The sequence below is a fragment of the Peromyscus leucopus genome, chromosome 3, assembly GCF_004664715.2.
Source record: "Peromyscus leucopus breed LL Stock chromosome 3, UCI_PerLeu_2.1, whole genome shotgun sequence".
NCBI lineage: Eukaryota > Metazoa > Chordata > Mammalia > Rodentia > Cricetidae > Peromyscus > Peromyscus leucopus.
The window spans coordinates 101,901,544-101,919,435 of NC_051065.1; the positions used below are offsets into that span (position 1 = coordinate 101,901,544).

Below are 17,892 nucleotides of genomic sequence, written 5' to 3' on the forward strand. Positions count from 1 at the left end.
ACTGCTGATCCTGTGAAACCCAACAACTTGGAGGTGTTGGTGAGACTACCCTGCTCAGCTGAAACCCATCTGGGAGAAGATTCAGATGCCTACAGTTTGAAGTCTGAAGAAACAAGATCAGCTGAGGAGTTGACAAATGAACAAAATGTGACCTGGGAACACAGAAGGCACTACCCAGTCACCAAACCAGATCACGAGAATCATAAGTATATAATTCACCGACTGAAATCAGCTGTCCCTGAAGAAACAGCCCAATAGCACCAATTTAACCAAGAACCCCTACTAAACCAAGACTAAAAATTAGAACAAGAGAGGCACTCTCAGACACAGACACCACCTGCACCGCACAGAGGAAAAGATGAGTAGACGCCAGTGCAAAAATACAGGCAACAACATAAAGACCTATATGGCAACATCAGAACCTAGTGATTCTACACCTGCAAGACCTAAACATACCATGACAGAAGAAACAGAAGAGATCAACCCTAAAAATGACTTTAAGAAGATGATAGAGGCCCTTAAAGAAGAAATAAAACATTCCCTCAATGAGGAAATAAAAACTTTCCTTAAAGAGGAAATGAAAAACTCTCTTAAAGAGGAAATAAAAACTTCCCTTAAAGAGGAAATGAAAAACTCCATTAGAGAGGAAATTAAAAACTCCCTTAAAGAAATGGAAGAAAAAACGAACAAAAAATGGGAAGAAATCAAATCAAGCCAAGAAAAAGCAATTAAACAGATGAAAGAAACATTCCAAGATCTGAAAAATGAATTTGAGACAATAAAGAAAACACATGCTGAGGGAATGCTGGAAATAGAAATCCTGACAAAACGAACAGGAACTACAGAAACGAGCATAACCAACCGATTGCAAGAGATGGAACAGAGAATCTCTGACACTGAAGACATGATAGAGAAAATAGATTCGTCAGTCAAAGAAAACACTAAAGACAAAAAAGTCATAACACAAAACGTCCAGGAAATTTGGGACACCATGAAAAGACCAAACCTAAGAATAATAGGGATAGAAGAAGGAGAAGAATCCCAACTCAAAGGCACAGAAAATATATTCAACAAAATTATAGAAGAAAACTTTCCTAACCTAAAGAAAGAAATACATATGAAGATACAAGAAGCTTACAGAACACCGAATAGGCTGGATCCAAAAAAAAAGTCCCCTCACCACATAATAATCAAAACACTAAACACACAGAACAAAGAAAAAATATTAAGAGCCGCAAAGGAAAAAGACCAAGTAACATATAAAGGTAAACCCATCAGAATAACACCAGACTACTCAATAGAGACTATGAAAGCTAGAAGATCATGGACAAATCTCATGCAGACACTAAGAGACCACGGATGCCAACCCAGACTATTATACCCAGCAAAACTCTTAATCACCATAGGCGGAGTAAACAAAATATTCCAGGATAAAACCAGATTTAATCAATACCTGTCTACAAACCCAGCCCTACAGAAAGCACTAGAAGGGAAAATTCAACCCAAAGAAGCTAAACACATCCATGAAAAATCAAGCAATAGATAATCCCACACCAACATACACCACAGAAGAAACAAGCTGGTGTAGGTATCCTAATATCTAGAGAAAAAGGATGTTTCAAAAGAGAAGAAGTCTTGTGGCAATGCCTCAGTGGTCCAGGTAACTACCAGAACTCGGAAAAGTTGGTTGAATTTGGGATTGACTGGGAGGCCAAAGATTTAAAAAGCAGAAGATTCTCTCAAGACACAAGTTGTGTGATAATAGTGTGTTTTGTGTGTGTGAATGAGAATTTGTAAATGTTGAATTCTAGGCTTCGACAATCATTGTCAGTGCAGATTAAGCTGCAAGTATTTATGCTTTAAAACTTAAATTATAAAGCTAGTTACGTCTTTCTAACAACTAGTTTTAATGTTTATGAGCATATTTTACCTACATTACCTTTTCAGGATGTTGAGAAAGATGCATCACAAGCAAAGGCTGGAGGCTGGGGGCTAGATGGTTTTGAGGAAGAGATCTTGGTGGACTCTTTCATAGAGCAAAGGGAAGCAATGCCTTCTGGGAAATGAGCTAAGTTTTAATCTAGTCTTTAGGATTAGAAGTCAAAAACAAATATATTAAGGAAAGGAAAACCTAATTGATCTTTGAAGTATTGTTATATGGAATTGAGTGGGACTTTTGAGGCCTTTCTTCCAGAAAACAAGGACTTGGTTGTCAGGCCTATATTAGGCCTAAACCTTGGTGCCATGTAGTTGTACTTAAATCATTTCAATGGAAAGTGTCTTAGTGATTGGAACTTCTAGTGCAGTTTGGAGTTCTTCCATTTGAAAAATGTGATATTTGCATGGGATTGTTTGAATCTTGTTTTCTAGTCCCTCCCCATCACCACCCTCATAGTCTGAAGGTAGATTTTTCTCTTGATAAAGGAACAAAAAAGGTGAACATCTTGTTTGTAAATAGGTATCTAGTAACTAGTGGTAAACTTGAAATGGTAGAATTCTTTAAAGCCTAATTCTAGATAGCCTTAAGAAAATATATCTTAATTACTTTTGAACCTGTATTCACCTTGTTTTTTTTTCAAATATCTTAAGTTATATTTTCTTTTTCAGAGCTGCTTCTTATTTGGGGCTACTTTTTTTTTTTTAATTGAGGCGTAATTCATAAAAGGGTATATTGTTTTGATGAGACTTTTTACAACTGTGACTGGATGTCTTTCTTTAGTCTTCCAAGAAGGGCCATTTTACTTTTTTAGAGTTACTTTTTAAAGTCATGAGGTCAACAACTTGGACTACTATGCATGTAAGTGCTAATGCAAATTAAAGCCCAAGTTGACCTCCAGCAGCAGTTCATTCTATGTTGACAGTGAGAGAACACTTTGCCTGTTAGGATACTGTTACTTGTAGACTGAAATGCTGAAGAAACCCCTCCCCCTATTTTGTTCTTTTGCAAAAATCAAGGTATATTCTAGGGTTTCCTGGTTGACCTCAACAGATAAACTGAGATGATAGTCTTAGTTCAGAAATGATCTGAATGTAGATTTACAGTCTACGTGTACAGCTGGCTAAGTGAGATCGCTTTCACAGTTCTGCATGTATCCCATCGGCTCCCATTAGTCAATGAACTCTTAAAACTGGTATTGTAACATTATTACAATGTTTTGCGCCAATTTTATAAACTTTACAGTACAATATGTGTTCCTTTTCTGAGGCAAACCAAAGGTATATTTCTCAAGGTTCTGCTGCTATCAGCAGTGTTGATGGAGGATTTTTTATACATTTGTAATAGATAGAAATAAACCAGAAAAAAAGAAGAAAAAAAATTGGTGGAGGAAAAGGTGAACACTGCAAGAATACTCAAAAGGGCTGAGAGTTGCAAACGCCAAGATTGGCTTTGCATAGTAAATGGAATAGAACAGCTCTGAACTATAGCTTACTTTTCCTGGTTTGGTCTGACAGAATGATTGAATGCTTTTATACAAAAATCAGAGCCTTAAAAACAAGGATTTGGTGAGATTGTAAAATGGTGTGCCACTTTGGCAAAACAGTCTGGTGGTTGGTCAAAATGCAAAACATTGTTACTCTGTTACTCAACAATTCTACCCTTAGGAATATAACCTCAAACTACTGAAAATGTGCACCTATGAAACATGTACATGAAGGTTTACAGCAGTGTGTTGCTAATAGTAAAAAAGTTAAAACAACTCAAATAGCTATCAAATACTGGAGAGAAATAAAATGTGGCTTATTCATACAATAGAATATTATTAAGACATAAAAATGAATGAGAAACTGACAGATTAAATGACTTTGGTGAACCTTCATAATTTCATTTGTAGATCTTTCCATTTCTAATTTATAAATACATTTGGGGTTATAAATTATAAATGTACTGCCTCCTGTCAACATTGTATACTTCTATTTGATGATTTCTGTGTCAAATATTATATGGAAATGTTTCCAAGTATTTTCTGTATTAACTGTGAATGAACAGAACAAAATAAATTGCCTGTGATGAAAAAAAAAAAAAGATACACAAGATGAGACCTTACCAATGTGACTGTGGGATGGAGAGGGGAGGTTTCTGGGAAGCTCACCCACAGGGTGTGCAAAAGACTGCTTACCTGTGTAAGAACAAGTGACCTTACAGATATGCCCCTTTGAGTGCAGACTTGGGCTGGCAAGAGGCAGGGCCCACAGCAGGTTGCTGCCCCCTCATAAGGGTATCTGGTTCAATCCATATCATGACACCTATCATTGCCTCATGGTGTGGCACGTGGTGGTGAGTGTGGAATCCAGTTCCCAATGGGAATGGTGGCCTTGAAGGAGCAAGCATGGAGAGGCAGCAGATGAGTAACTAGAGGGCAGAATTGGTGGAGAGAGAAGACTCAGCTGACCCTGGAGTCACTGCTCAGTAGAGATTGTCCCAACCTTTGCTCTGAGTTGAGTCTGAGGACTCAAGCAATGTAACTTGCTGTGATGACTTTTGGGGGTTCTTGCAAAAGGTTGACAGGAGGCTGCCCTCTAGAGGAGTCTTACAGGGCTGCTTGCTGGCCATATTCTCAACCTGGAAACCCATCTTGGGGCAGGTGGGATAGGCTGACTGGAGAGAAGTCTCACATCACGGAGAAGGCCATGTTCTCTGCCCCAAAACAGGGAGCAAAGGAGAGTCACTACTCAGAGGGCAATCTCTGATGTTTAGCCAGGCAGGGGAAGAGGGCAAGGGGCTATTGTTCCATGAGACAGCTTAGGGACCCTTTACACCTCAGCCCTCCCCTCTCAGCAAGACCCTGTGGAAAGTCTGTCCTTCCTGCTGGGAGTTTACCTGGAGAGATCTGCGCTGGGGTGGACAGCTCTTCCTCTGCAGGAGGGGCCTGTGTCCACACTGCCTCCTGGACATCCGGCCTGGCTCCCCGTGGGGCTGTCCGATTCTCAGCCAGACCGGTTCCCAACCCGTGGCTCAGAAGCCATGGAGTTGGGGCTTGACCTCTTTAGGACTTCAAAGCAGAAAGATACAGGAAGGAGACTCTTAGTGGCTTTGGAACACACAGGACTTACTCTACTGGCCCTGCAGTGTCTAAGCACCCCACTGGTCCTCCATGGGATCTTTGCCTCCTTTGGCCTTGCCCCGCCTCCTGCTCTCCCTGCTCTCATCAGCATCTCTGTGTCCACTTGTAGCTCAAAAAGCCTAAGGTCACACTAGAGAGATTTTCTGGGATTGTTCTCTCTGAAGTGACAGGTTGATAAGTTCACAAGTGTGCCACAAGTGGGCACAGGCATCATTTACCACAAGGGACAGGAGGAGAAGCACAGATAAAATGAGGTAAGTGCACCCACCTGGTTCTGGGGGTGACTCCATCATCCCTTCCCTTTGGAGCCAGGTTCTTGCAGGAGGCTCGGCCTCTCTCTGCAGGAGGCAGGCAGCAGCAACAGAGGTTTCTGAAGCAGTTCATAATTGTTTTCTTGACCCCCTTCCAGCTGTGACGCCTCCGGGTTCGGGATGAAGCTGGGCCTACATCCTGGGTCATGGTACCTTCATGGATGATGGCCTCATCCTGGGTCATGGTACCTTTATGGATGATGGCCTCATCCTGGGTCATGGTCCCTTCATGGGTCATGGTACTTTCATGGATGATGGCCTCATCCTGGGTCATGGTCCCTTCCTGGGTCTTGGTGGCTTCATGGGTGATGGCCTCATCCCGGGTCATGGTCTCTTCCTGAAATGTATCCCAATGGGAGGAGCCTGTGGGGGTGAAATACTGAGGTGCCTCCTGGGAGCTCCAGAGTTCCTCTTGTGGACTGCAGGAGGACATGTTGTTGTCTGTGTCACCTGGAGTCTCACTCTGGTGTGGCCCAGGAGAGGAGGTGTCCAGAGAGAGAGGTGGCTGGACACTGGCCATGTGGCTGCCGAATGACCCAATCTCGGACTGTGTGAAATACTCAGTGATTTCCAGGCTGCTGCCCATGAGGGAATCAGCCACAGGACAGCCCAGGTGAGGTAGGTGGGGAGAGTGGGTCCTCTTTGCCTGGCAGCACAGGGCGGCAGGCATGCTGTGCCTTGTGCCACCCTGCCTGGCATTCTTCTCATCTTTCTCCTTGGTCTTAGATGGCAAGGTGAAGGTGGGGGGAGCAGGCTGGGTAGCTCTCCCTAAGGACACAGGGAAAGTGTGAAGATCTGCCAGGTTGAGGTCAAGGCCTGACTTCATCGCTCTCCCGGGTTTCTCCTGGTGATGGTAGCAGTCTCCCCCAGGTGACTGGTGCTGTAGAATTAGGTAAGGGGTCATCACCTGGTTGTATTTATGGTCTCTCAGAGACTCAACAATTTCTTCAGATTTATACCCCATGACTGTCATGGCCCTGACAATGCTAGGGCTCGGGGTGCCTGGGAGAGCCTGGATGGAAGTAGGTGGTGACCGAGCCTCACTGCTCCTGACTATGGGAACCTCATGATTTGGCCTATGGTGGGCCTCCTGTAGGGGTTTATCATCAGCAGTTTGAGGATGAGATCTCGAATATCAACGGAAACATGCGAAGGCACCCTGAAGTCTGCAGTGAGGATCTGCTGTATCACCCTCACAGAAGAGTAAGCATTGAAAGGAAAGTGCCCGGCGACCATGAGGAAGAGGAGCATGCCTAAACTCCAAATATCAGTAGCATGGCCATCATATGCCTCCTTTCCAAAGAGTTCTGGGGCACAGTAGTGTAAAGTGCCACAGAAATCACCAAGTTTCTGCCCAGGGATGACCTTAGTGGAGAGTCCAAAATCACTCAGCTTCACATTACCCCTGTGGTCGAGGAGGATGTTATTGGCCTTTATGTCTCTGTGGATGATAAGGTTATCATGGCAATACTTTACGGCATGCAATATCTGTGTAAACAGCCTTGGAGCCTTGCTCTCCTCTAAGGCCCCCAGTTCCAGGACGTGATGCAGCAGGTCTCCCTCTGATGCATGCTCCATCACCAGGTAGGTGGTCTCTCTGGTCTGGACCACATGAAGCAATTTAATTATGTTGGGATGGGCAAGGGATTTCATGACGCTGATTTCACTGTTGATAAGCGAGGCATACTTCTTCTGATTTCTAAGAATTTTTACTGCCACACAGGATACAGTGGGGATATGAAAGGCCCATTTGACCTCTGAAAACTGTCCTTGGCCCAGGGTCATCATCATCTTATAGTCATTGGTGAAGGTCTCCTCAGCAGAACAGCAGGCCTCCCCGGCCTGCTCCATGGTCAGGGCCTTGTTGATAAGGCTAGAACCAAAGCCTCAATGGGGAATTTTAAACAGTCCAAATCAGGGTCCTGTGACTGTTTATCAATACAAATTCCTACATCCAAAAGGAAAGGAAAGTCAGAAATACTTCAGACAACCTAACAGGGACTCAATGCTCAGGAAGAGAAGAAAGCACCCTCCAAAGCAGCACACCGCAGAATAAGACACGGATCATGTTGGTAGGAATCAACCAGAAACAGAGAATAAAACAAAGGGTCATCAAAGCTAAGAGCCACTTCTTGGGAAGGATAATCATCCTCTTACCCGAGCTCAGCACTCACTGAGAGAGAAGGCACTAATAAAATCAGATGCAAGAACAGTTGATAAGACAACAGACACCCCCAAATCCAGAGTGCCTGGGTAGGGAGATGGCTCAGGAGTTCAGAAGACCTGTATGTGGTTCTCAGGACCCAGGTCAGGCGGCTCACAACTGCCCTAACTCCAGCTCTAGGTGAGCCTACACCTCTGGCCTCTGAGGGCATCCATACATATATGTGCACGTGCTCATTTGGGCACACACGCACAGACACTGGTACTGTATATAACTTAAAATAGTGATAAAAGTCTGTAGCAGGAATCTTAAAAGTTCTTATTAATAAAATCAAACCTGAGGCGAGTTATTGGGGTCCATGCTGGTAGATCAGAGAGACAGAACAAGCCACAGCTATCTCACCTTGCCAATTCCTCAGCTGGTCCTGTTTCCTCAGACTGGAAGCTTCTGTGTCCTCATCCCAATGGCTCTCAGATGAACTGCTGCTTAAAAGCCTGAATGCTTATCCAGCCAAATGCTTAACCAGCCAAAAGCCTCTAGTTTCTGGTCCTCATGCCTTATATATCTTTTTGCTTTCTACCACCACTCCCTGGGATTAAAGGCTGGCTTTCTGGGATTAAAGGCGTGTGTCACCATGCTTGGCTATTTCCAATGTGGCCTTGAACTCACAGAGATCCAGAGGGATTTCTATCTCTGGAATGCTAGGATTAAAGGTGTGAGTGCCACCATTTTCTAGCCTTTGTATCTAGTGGCTGTCTGTTCTCTGACCCCAGATAAATTTATTAGAGTACACAATATTTTGGTGAACACAATACCACCACATTTCCTCTCTTTTTGTCTAAAATTAAAAAAGCTTATAACTAATACAAGAAAAACTATCTTCAATAAGTATATGCAGTATCTAGTCAAGATTACATTAACAATGTCTAGTCCATTAACATTTGACAGATCCAGACAAAAAACTCCATTATATATATTAACAATGTCCAGTCCAGTAACATCTGATAAACTGAGACCAAAAAATTTTCATTACTTATCTTATTTAAAACAAGTAGTTCCTTTTTAAAAGTAGATTCCATAATCTCCCTTTTTTTCTTATCATATCCATATTTTCTCTTTTTTCTTTTCATAATAGATTCATTAGTCTACCTTTTGTCATTTTTATATCTTCCCCTTTTTCTTCAGTGTAGATTCAGTGATCTACCTATTTATCCTATTATTTCTTTATCTTTTTTCTCAGAGTAGATTCGATGATCTATCTCATATCTATATTCTCTTTTTCTTTTTGCTTTCTAGGGGTGATGATATCTTTAGGGAATCTTGAAAAGAAAATTTTGGGGTTAATCATCAAGTCCTCTATCATTTTTCCAGTCTCTGCATAAAAGGAAAGTTCAGGGCTTGTTTCAAGTCCTTGTTTGAGTAGTCTGTCAGGCTGGATCATCTCAACAAGTTCTCTCAAAATTGTTCTGACCAGTTTGTAGTCCAAAGTCGATTTTTCCATGGTGTTAATCGGCTTAATGGCTTTATCATAGTCCATGTGGAATCATCGTTGTAGGATCCTGTCATCTTTTTGAAGATTTCAAAGTCACTGTTAGGCGTGGTCATGGTTTCCTGCATCCTTTTTTTTTTTTTTTTTGCCTCCTCTGTGGTTTGGAGCAATCACAGTCTGATAAATGTCTCTCTCTCTCTCTCTCTCTCTCTCTCTCGGAACCATGAACATTCTTCCCTAGTACAGGAAATCTTCACAGCAATTTCTCCCCACCATTTTTCTTGCCAAACTTTTCCAAACTGACCTTTGCCGATGCTTTCTTGTAACACGATGGTCCTGGCAATTCTTCTCTGAAAAGGCAGCGGTAAACCCTTCGTCCCAGGTAGCAGCATCACCGCAGTCACCAACATGATGAGAAGGAGCTGGCAACGTGGAGCAGTAGCCACTGCTTCCATGGTCCCACCACTGTTTGTGGCTAAGTCCGGGCCAAAGCTTCTCCCAAGCCTCCTAGGCCGGTCTCAAACTCGGGATCCTACTGCCTCTGCCTCCTTCAGCAAAACCAACCGGCATGTGCCACCACAACCGCCTGAGTATAGCTTGGGCCTGAGCTGGGGCTCACAAGGCCACAGGCAAACAGCTTTTTCATGAATTCGTACCACGAACGTTGGGCGCCAGATGTAGCAGGAATCTTAAAAGTTCTTATTAATAAAATCAAACCTGAGGCGAGTTATTGGGGTCCATGCTGGTAGATCAGAGAGACAGAACAAGCCACAGCTATCTCACCTTGCCAATTCCTCAGCTGGTCCTGTTTCCTCAGACTGGAAGCTTCTGTGTCCTCATCCCAATGGCTCTCAGATGAACTGCTGCTTAAAAGCCTGAATGCTTATCCAGCCAAATGCTTAACCAGCCAAAAGCTTCTAGTTTCTGGTCCTCATGCCTTATATATCTTTCTACTTTCTACCACCACTCCCTGGGATTAAAGGCTGGCTTTCTGGGATTAAAGGCGTGTGTCACCATGCTTGGCTATTTCCAATGTGGCCTTTAACTCACAGAGATCCAGAGGGATTTCTATCTCTGGAATGCTAGGATTAAAGGTGTGAGTGCCACCATTTTCTAGCCTTTGTATCTAGTGGCTGTCTGTTCTCTGACCCCAGATAAATTTATTAGAGTACACAATATTTTGGTGAACACAATACCACCACAAAAGTCTTTTTGTATGATTTCTTTTCCATGACCTAGAAGGTCAGAAGAGGGCATCAGATCCCCTAGAAGTGGAGTTCAAGCAGTTATGGTGGGTCATGGGAGTGCTGGGAGGCAAACCTAGGTCTTCTGCAAGAACAGTACATGATGGCCCATCTCTCCAACCTATGCCCCCCGCGCAAATTAATCTGTTTGTTAAACCCACATTTATTGGAAAGTGTGGATGAAATTGAGAAATTTGTAGATACAAATTTCAGCAAGATTGAAATATTTATGAAAAAAAGACTGCACAGAAAAGCCCAGGACCAGGCACTAACTGATGAGTCAGTCCAGCCCCTAAAGAACTGCACAAAATAGAAAGGACTTAACAGTTCCAAACTCATTCATGCCAAAAGCCAGGAAAGGACACTATTAAGAAAAAAAAAGGCTGTTTCCATGATGAATATGGATGTGAAAGTCCTTAATAATAGTACTAATACTTCTCACCAAATTCCACAACACATTAATAAGGCCATACTTGATGGTTAAAACACACAACGATCCTTGCAAGGATTGCTCTGCATGCTTAGAGGACAAATTACACAATATAGAAACGGAATGTAGGGCAAGAGTGCCACAGTCAAGCCATGGGAAGCCATCCAGGATGAAACTGGGGTGCTCAACAAGGACAGACTGGAGCAGATGCTTTACCTGGGAAAAGCCAGTCCTGCAAATGTGCCGCTTGTTTTCTCTCCTCAGTGGGATTTGGGAACAGGAGGGGATCGTCAATTTAAAAAGGGTTTTCTAGGAAAGTGGAGGGGAAGTGGGAGAAGAAAGCATAACAGCACAGGTTAATCACATGATTAATGTGATCAAAAATGCATTACAGGTGTTCCTGTGATTGTCATAACTAAATGGCTTCTATGTGCCATGTTCCATACCAAGAAAAGGCTTGAAATAGGATGAATAAATGAAGAAAAACATGAAAAAAATAAACGAAGAGGTAAAGATAAACACAGAGGGGCTGGAGAGATGATTTAGTGTTTCAGAGCAACTCCTGCTTCTTTCATAGAACCCCAGTTAGGTGCCCAACAGCCACATGGTGGCTCATAACCACCTGTTACTTGAGCTTCAGCTCATCTGTCTCCCTCTTGTGACCTCCACGGGTACCAGGCTCATGGTGCACAGATATACATGGAGACAAAATACTCATACCCATAAAATAAAAATATCAAGTGTTCTACCTCACTAAATATAACCTAAAAATGAATAAAAACTGGTGGGCAGTGGTGGCACATGCCTTTATTCCCAGCACTCAGGAGGCTGAGGCAGGCAGATCTCAGTGTTCAAGGCCAGTCTGGTTTACAGAGTGAGTTCCAGGAAGCCTAGAGCTACACAGAGAAACCCTGTCTTGAATTACTTATACACACCAAAAAGAATAGAAAATCAAAAAGAAGATAATAAAGAACATGAAAAAGTAAGCGCAAAAACAAAGCAAGCCGGTAGACAAATTCACTGAGAACAAGAAACCAAATAAAGTCAACAGACTTGGAGAGTAACTCACAGTGTCGGAGTCCAACAGCTCCCGAAAGTCCAAGTCAACTCTTTCTTTCACCAGTGCCGAACACCACCTCTCCAACCAACCAGCAGCTCCTGCACTGTAAGGACAGGAGGCAGCCTCAGCCAGAGCTGTGAGTGCACAGGTGTCTGTCATTGTGACATCACAGCAAGAAATGGACCAATGAGGGCTCGGCACAGCTCACTGGTCTGGCCAGCAGGGCAGTAGGGGCCTGAGGAGCCTGGTTACACTCAAATGGCTGTCCTCAGTGTTTCCCAGTGACCCATTTCTTCCTGCTAGGCTCACTTCCCGAGGTCCAAAAATTCCCCAAATGGTGTCACCTGGTGGGACCAGTGTCCAAACACTCGATTCTTTGTGGGGCATTGACACCCAAACCTTAACAAGGACCCTTCCACTTTAATAATAAAACAAGGAGTCCTAAGAATGACAATGGCTCCAGAGCATTGGCCCTGCCTCAGTTACAGACTGATAGTCTCCCCTTAGTAGGTGGAGAGTGTTTTGCTCTTCATTTGGACCCTAGCCTTCTGTGACAAGTTTGTAATAACTCATCATGTCTACTCTCAAAGAATTCAACTTATTTGTCTTTAAACTCAGATTGGTGGGTCCTATAGGATGACAGCTCCTGACTACATTGGGATGTTGTGAGAAAATACTCTTTTCCATGGCACCCCAGGACCTAGGACTAACATCTGTGGGGCTGAGAGAAAGTTGACACCATTTGTCATATGGTCCCCATTGTTCCTGAGACTTCTCACCAAAGTTCAGAATTCCAGAAGACAGTGGCCTGGTATGTTCAAAATGATCAAGAAAGTACTTGTCAGCCAGAACCCTATAGACAACACCCTAGGCCTTCTGCTCTCAAACAAAATGCCTTCGTTTATAAACAACAGAAATTGGTTGCTTGTGCATCTGGACATTGGCAAAGCAAGATCAAGATACCAAACAAATTGAGTGTGTAACAGGGCTGCTTTCTAACTCTAATTGGTACTTTGTATGTATTCTCACGTGGTCAAGGAAAAGCATGAACTCAGTCTATCAAGCCCTTTTCTTTTTTTCTTTTTTTTTTTTTTTTTTGGTTTTTCGAGACAGGGTTTCTCTGTGTAGCTTTGTGCCTTTCCTGGAACTCACTTGGTAGCCCAGGCTGGCCTCGAACTCACAGAGATCCGCCTGGCTCTGCCTCCCAAGTGCTAGGATTAAAGGCGTGTGCCACCACCACCCGGCATGCCCCCAGATCTTAATACTGTTGTTTTGTGACTGATGTTTCAACAGAAACTTGGCAGGACACAGACACAATCTCACACTTATACACACACACACACACACACATACACACACACACACACACACACACACACACACACCCCTCACAATTAGACATGACACAACACGCTGTGTCCAGCCTGAGAGGAGTCCTTCAGGGCAGCTGATGTACATTATATAGGAACTCAATGGGAAAAACAGGAAAGTGTTATGGGATATTTGATGGCACTGAGAAACTCAGACTGGTAATAAAATTAAACTTGGGTCAGGTGGTGGAGCCAGCAACTAGTTGACAGGAATTAGCCACAGAGAGGAAGGAGGAGCCAGGAATATGGATAGAGAGATGCACAGGAAGGAGGAGGGAGGGACTTAGAGATTTGGGTCTTTTTGGTTTAGGACAAGTGTAGAGACCCTTTTCTCCTTGGGTCTCTGGCCAAAAAGGACGGTTTTCTGGTTGCTTCTTGACCTCTGTCATCTAGCAGGTTTAGGTTTTCTCCCCAACACCTGATTCTCGAGTCCTTATTGGTAAATAGAACAATAGTCTTAGTTAAAACTTACATTTGGCGGCTGTGGCTGAGCTGGTACCAGTGGGACCAGAAATCCTGCTAGGCCTCAATCTGTATGGTGGGGTGCTGCCTCTGGGGCCTCGGGGGCACCGATGGTAGTTAAAATATCAGTAGATTCAGGCGAGGCCACTAAACTGACAGAGAAACAACCAAGTCTCATAAAGGTGAGCATATGGCAATTATGAAAGCTAGGAGAGTGGAGGCAGGAGGAATAGCAATTCAGGTCATCTTTGGCTCCACAGTGGTCTTGAGTCCAGCCTGTGCTACAGGAGACCCTGTCTCACCAAACCAAAAAGCAAAAGCAAAGAGAAGAGCAAGGACTGCTTTTGTTTTGTACACGATCGAGGTTCCCACTGATTCAGAAATATCGTTTGCTGTGAGACACAGGACATGGACCCAGTGAGTGTGACATCAGCAACTGAGGTGGGAGGGCTGTGGGCAGCCTTTTCCATGTTCTTGAAGCTATGCTGCTGTCACCTCCCATCAGAAGTCATTGGTTCTGCACATTAGATGGACCTCACAGGACCCACCCAGAACCAGCTATGCGACATGAGCCAAAGAAACTGGATGGAAGTTTACAAGAGGTCAAGAAGGATGTTTTCTGTCAAGAAAACGTTCACACCACCTGAAGGCATCATGTGTCTACACATTCCACACTTAAGCACTGGCTAGCAATCCTAACAAACCAAATCATCACACAATGAAAGGGAGACATGGGTACTGTCCAGCAATGGGCACTCAAGTCCTACTTGCCAGTTCTCTATCAGGTATTAGGTTTCTGAAAGCCACAGAGGATAGGCCCTCCCTCATCATCAACACCTGGGAAATCCAGGAAGGAGACTGAAGGGCTTTGGTGTTGGTTGAAACCATGAAGGTTCTGCTACCTATCACCTCTCCCGAAAGATGAAAAGATTAAGATTGGAAGTGGTGGCACATGCCTTTAATGCAAGTACTTGGGAGGCAGAGGCAGGCAGACCTCTGTGAGATCAAGGCCAGCCTGGTCTATAGAGAGAATTCCAGGACAGCCAGGACCACACACAGAGAAACCCTGTCTGGATAAACAAACAAAGAAAAGATTAGGAGTTTTGTTCAAGGCCAGGTTTGGGAAAATCAGGTAAAGACTGTCCTTGTCAATGAAATGTCCCCTCCTTTTCCAAAGGGACAGGCGTTTGGGGTGGGTCTGTGGGGTGCTGGGCATGATTCCAGCACTAGGTAGTTTTGTTCCTGGACATGTTCTTTGTGCTCTTAGGCCAGCAGAACTGATCCTTTGCTTCAAAATCATGATTGTCCCCATCCTCTGTGTGTGATAGCACACAGCTTTAGTCCTGTGATTGCACCCCACTTAAGTTAGAAAATGAAAATGACCCATGCAAGGACAGCTTCCATCAGACAGAAGGACAGAAGATGGTGGAGGGACAGGGTGTGGTAAATCCCACCAAGGAAAGTTCTTTTCTTCCTCAAAGAACAGGCTCTTTTTAGACTTTCATTTTTTCTCTTTTTTAATTCTTTTCAGCTGCCCTGTTCCATACATAACATCAAAAAATGGAATCTCATCTCTGACCTGCTCAGAGCCATGACTTTTGACCTGCCAGCCTAAGTTAATCTCCCAGGAGGAGACTTTTTCCTAAAGCACAGACACAATGGGTGCCCTTCCTTAAATACCCTCTAGGTAGGCAGTGGTGATGCACGCCTTTAATCCAGCACCAGGGAGGCAGAGCCACTCTGATTTCTGAATTTGAAGTCAACCTGGTCTACAGAATGAGTTCCAGGACACCAGTGCTACACAGTGAAACCTTGTCTTGAAAAAAAAAACAGCCCCCCCCAAAAAAAAATAGAAAAAAAGAAAGAGCATCCAATGTGGCCTCTCAGTCCTTGGACTAGGAGTCCACTAAACATAGAGTGGGAGGGCCTGGAGCACTGGAGACTTGGAGTCAGTAGGCAGGAGTTAGTGAGATGAGAGGAATGTGTTCAAAGTTCATGGGTATGTATGGAAATGTCACTGTGAGATTACTTACTCATGATGTGCAGTTAATATAAACTAATGCATGTTTTTTAATAGTGGAAAAGGGTAAATCAAAGTGAAAGTGACATAGATCAAGAAAGAGTACAAAAATAAAAGTGGGAGATTATCAAGAAAAATAAGAGTAAGGACAATCATTCCTGAAACCAATAAATGAATAAATAAACAGAAAATCCACAAAAGCCATGGCTTCAGAAGGGAACTCACTTTGATGAGGTTCAACAGCTGTGCAGAGTCCTCGTGAAGCTCACCAGTGTGGAGATCCACCAACCAACAGCTACCATACTGTATGGACAGAAACCAGCCCTAGTGCATTCTGTATATGGCCAGGTATCTATCATTCCTCACAATGGCTCCTTATGACGTCGTAGTAAAAGATGAACTAACCATGTCTGGGCACAAATCATGCTGATTTCCTCAGTTTCTGCACTTGTGGACAGGGATGGCATGTTAGCAGGAAAAGCAGGTACTTAAGAACCTGAGGAGGTTGGTTGCATCCAGTTCTTCCTTGTTGCCAGTGACCGACTTCTTCTGGCAAGGCCCCCATTCCTAAGATCCACACCTTCCCCAATCAGTGACTCCTGCTCAAACCCATGATTCTTTGTGGGACATCTGCCATCAAAACCATAAGAAGGATACTTTCCACTTTAATAATAATAGAGGGAGTGGTGGTTATGCCAGCAACAGGCTCCAGAGTGTTGTCCTTCAGTGGGTTGTGGACACTGATATTCATCTATTAGTGGACAGGCAGCATGGTTCCTCCTTCACTTGCTCCCTAACACTTTAATAACTATCTACTTATAAAGCTCATCATATACACACTCAAGAAAGTCAATTCCCTTCTCATTAGACTCAGACTATGGAGAAATGGATGGTGGTCTCTGGTTGACGTTGGGAGTCTGTGATGTCTAATGTTGTCAACTAGAGTATATTAAGAATTAACTGAAACCCAGCCAGTGGGGCACACCTGAGAGAGATTTTGCTTAGTTGAATTATTTGAGCTGGAGGCTCTCCCTTATTCTGGATCATATGAGTCAGTAGATCCACCCTACATCTGGCCCACACCTTCAGCTGGCAGAAGGAAGCTTGTACTTTTTCTGTCTGCTTGCCCTCACTCTCACTGGCAAATTCATCTAGTCTGAGCCTTCCTTAGCCAGTGTTAAAACCCACTTCTTCTGGATTCCAGTGTGGACTGAAAACTGGAAGCTCTTTAGGAACTTCCTGGGACTCCAGCACCAGATTGGGTCTGCTAAGTCACCCAGTGTCTTGGTTATTGTTTTATTGCTGTGAAGAGACACTTTGACCAAGGCAGTTTGTAAAGAAAAGCATTTAACTGGGGATTGCTTACAGTTTCAGAGGGTTGGCCCATGACTGTCATGGCAGGGAACATAGCACAGGCAGGCATGGTGCTAAGGCAGCAGTTAAGAGCTTACATGTCTGATTTGGAGGATGGGGAGAGAGAGGAGAGAGAGAGAGAGAGAGAGAGAGAGAGAGAGAGAGAGAGAGAGAGAGAGAGAGAGGTTGAACTGGCATGCACTTTTGAAACCTCAAAGCCCATCCTCAGTGACATACCTCCTCCAACAATGCCACACCTCCTAATCCTTACTAAACAATAACTTGGAACCAAATACAAAAGCTCAAACATATGAGTCTCTGATGGGCACCTGCACTCTCATTCAAATAATCATTCTTATTATCCCAGTGAGTTGATAGTTGATATATTGAAAATGAGCAAGAAAAACAAAGTTGCTGAGTGGTGGTCCCCCCGTTTAATCCTAGCACTTGTGAGGCAGAGGCTGGTGGATCTCTGAGTTCAAGGACAGCTTGGTCTACAGAGTTAGATTCAGGACAGCCAGGGCTACACAGAAAGACCCTGTCTTGAAAAACAAAAACAAACAAAAAAGTCAATGAGAATTATCTATACGGCAAATCATCCTTCCCATAGCTGTAGTGGATGGGGCCATATTCAGGCATTCTGTTTTCTTCCTGATCTCCAAAAATTCCTCAGTTTTGGTAAATTATAAAAGAAATAGAAATTGATTACTTGTGTTTTTGGAGGTTGGCAAGTCAAGACTAAGGCACCAGCAGATTGTGGGTGGAGTGAGGGCTGCTTTCTCCATCTACTGTGGTTCTGTGTTGTGTTTTTCCACATGGTTAAGAGAGGAATTGAATTCAGTCCTTCAAGATCTTTTTAAAGACTGCATATTCTAACTCTTCAAAAACTAGCCCCATGTGAACGTAATGTTTCCTCCTCTAAGCCC

The 17,892-nt window shown here is 43.7% G+C and overlaps 1 protein-coding gene across 1 annotated transcript; it reads right to left on the reverse strand.

The window, feature by feature from the left end:
• Nucleotides 1-6,406: 6,406 nt before the first annotated feature.
• LOC114688547 (sperm motility kinase X-like) lies at nt 6,407-7,681 on the reverse strand. Its single transcript, XM_028863126.2, has one exon. It carries the CDS (start codon nt 7,223-7,225, stop codon nt 6,428-6,430), a length of 798 nt encoding a protein of 265 aa, XP_028718959.1. The 5' UTR covers nt 7,226-7,681; the 3' UTR covers nt 6,407-6,427.
• Nucleotides 7,682-17,892: the final 10,211 nt, after the last annotated feature.

Coding starts and splice junctions, on each gene's coding strand:
- LOC114688547 (XM_028863126.2), bottom strand. CDS start 7,225: ATGGAGCAGGCCGGGGAGGCCTGCTGTTCTGCTGAGGAGACCTTCACC.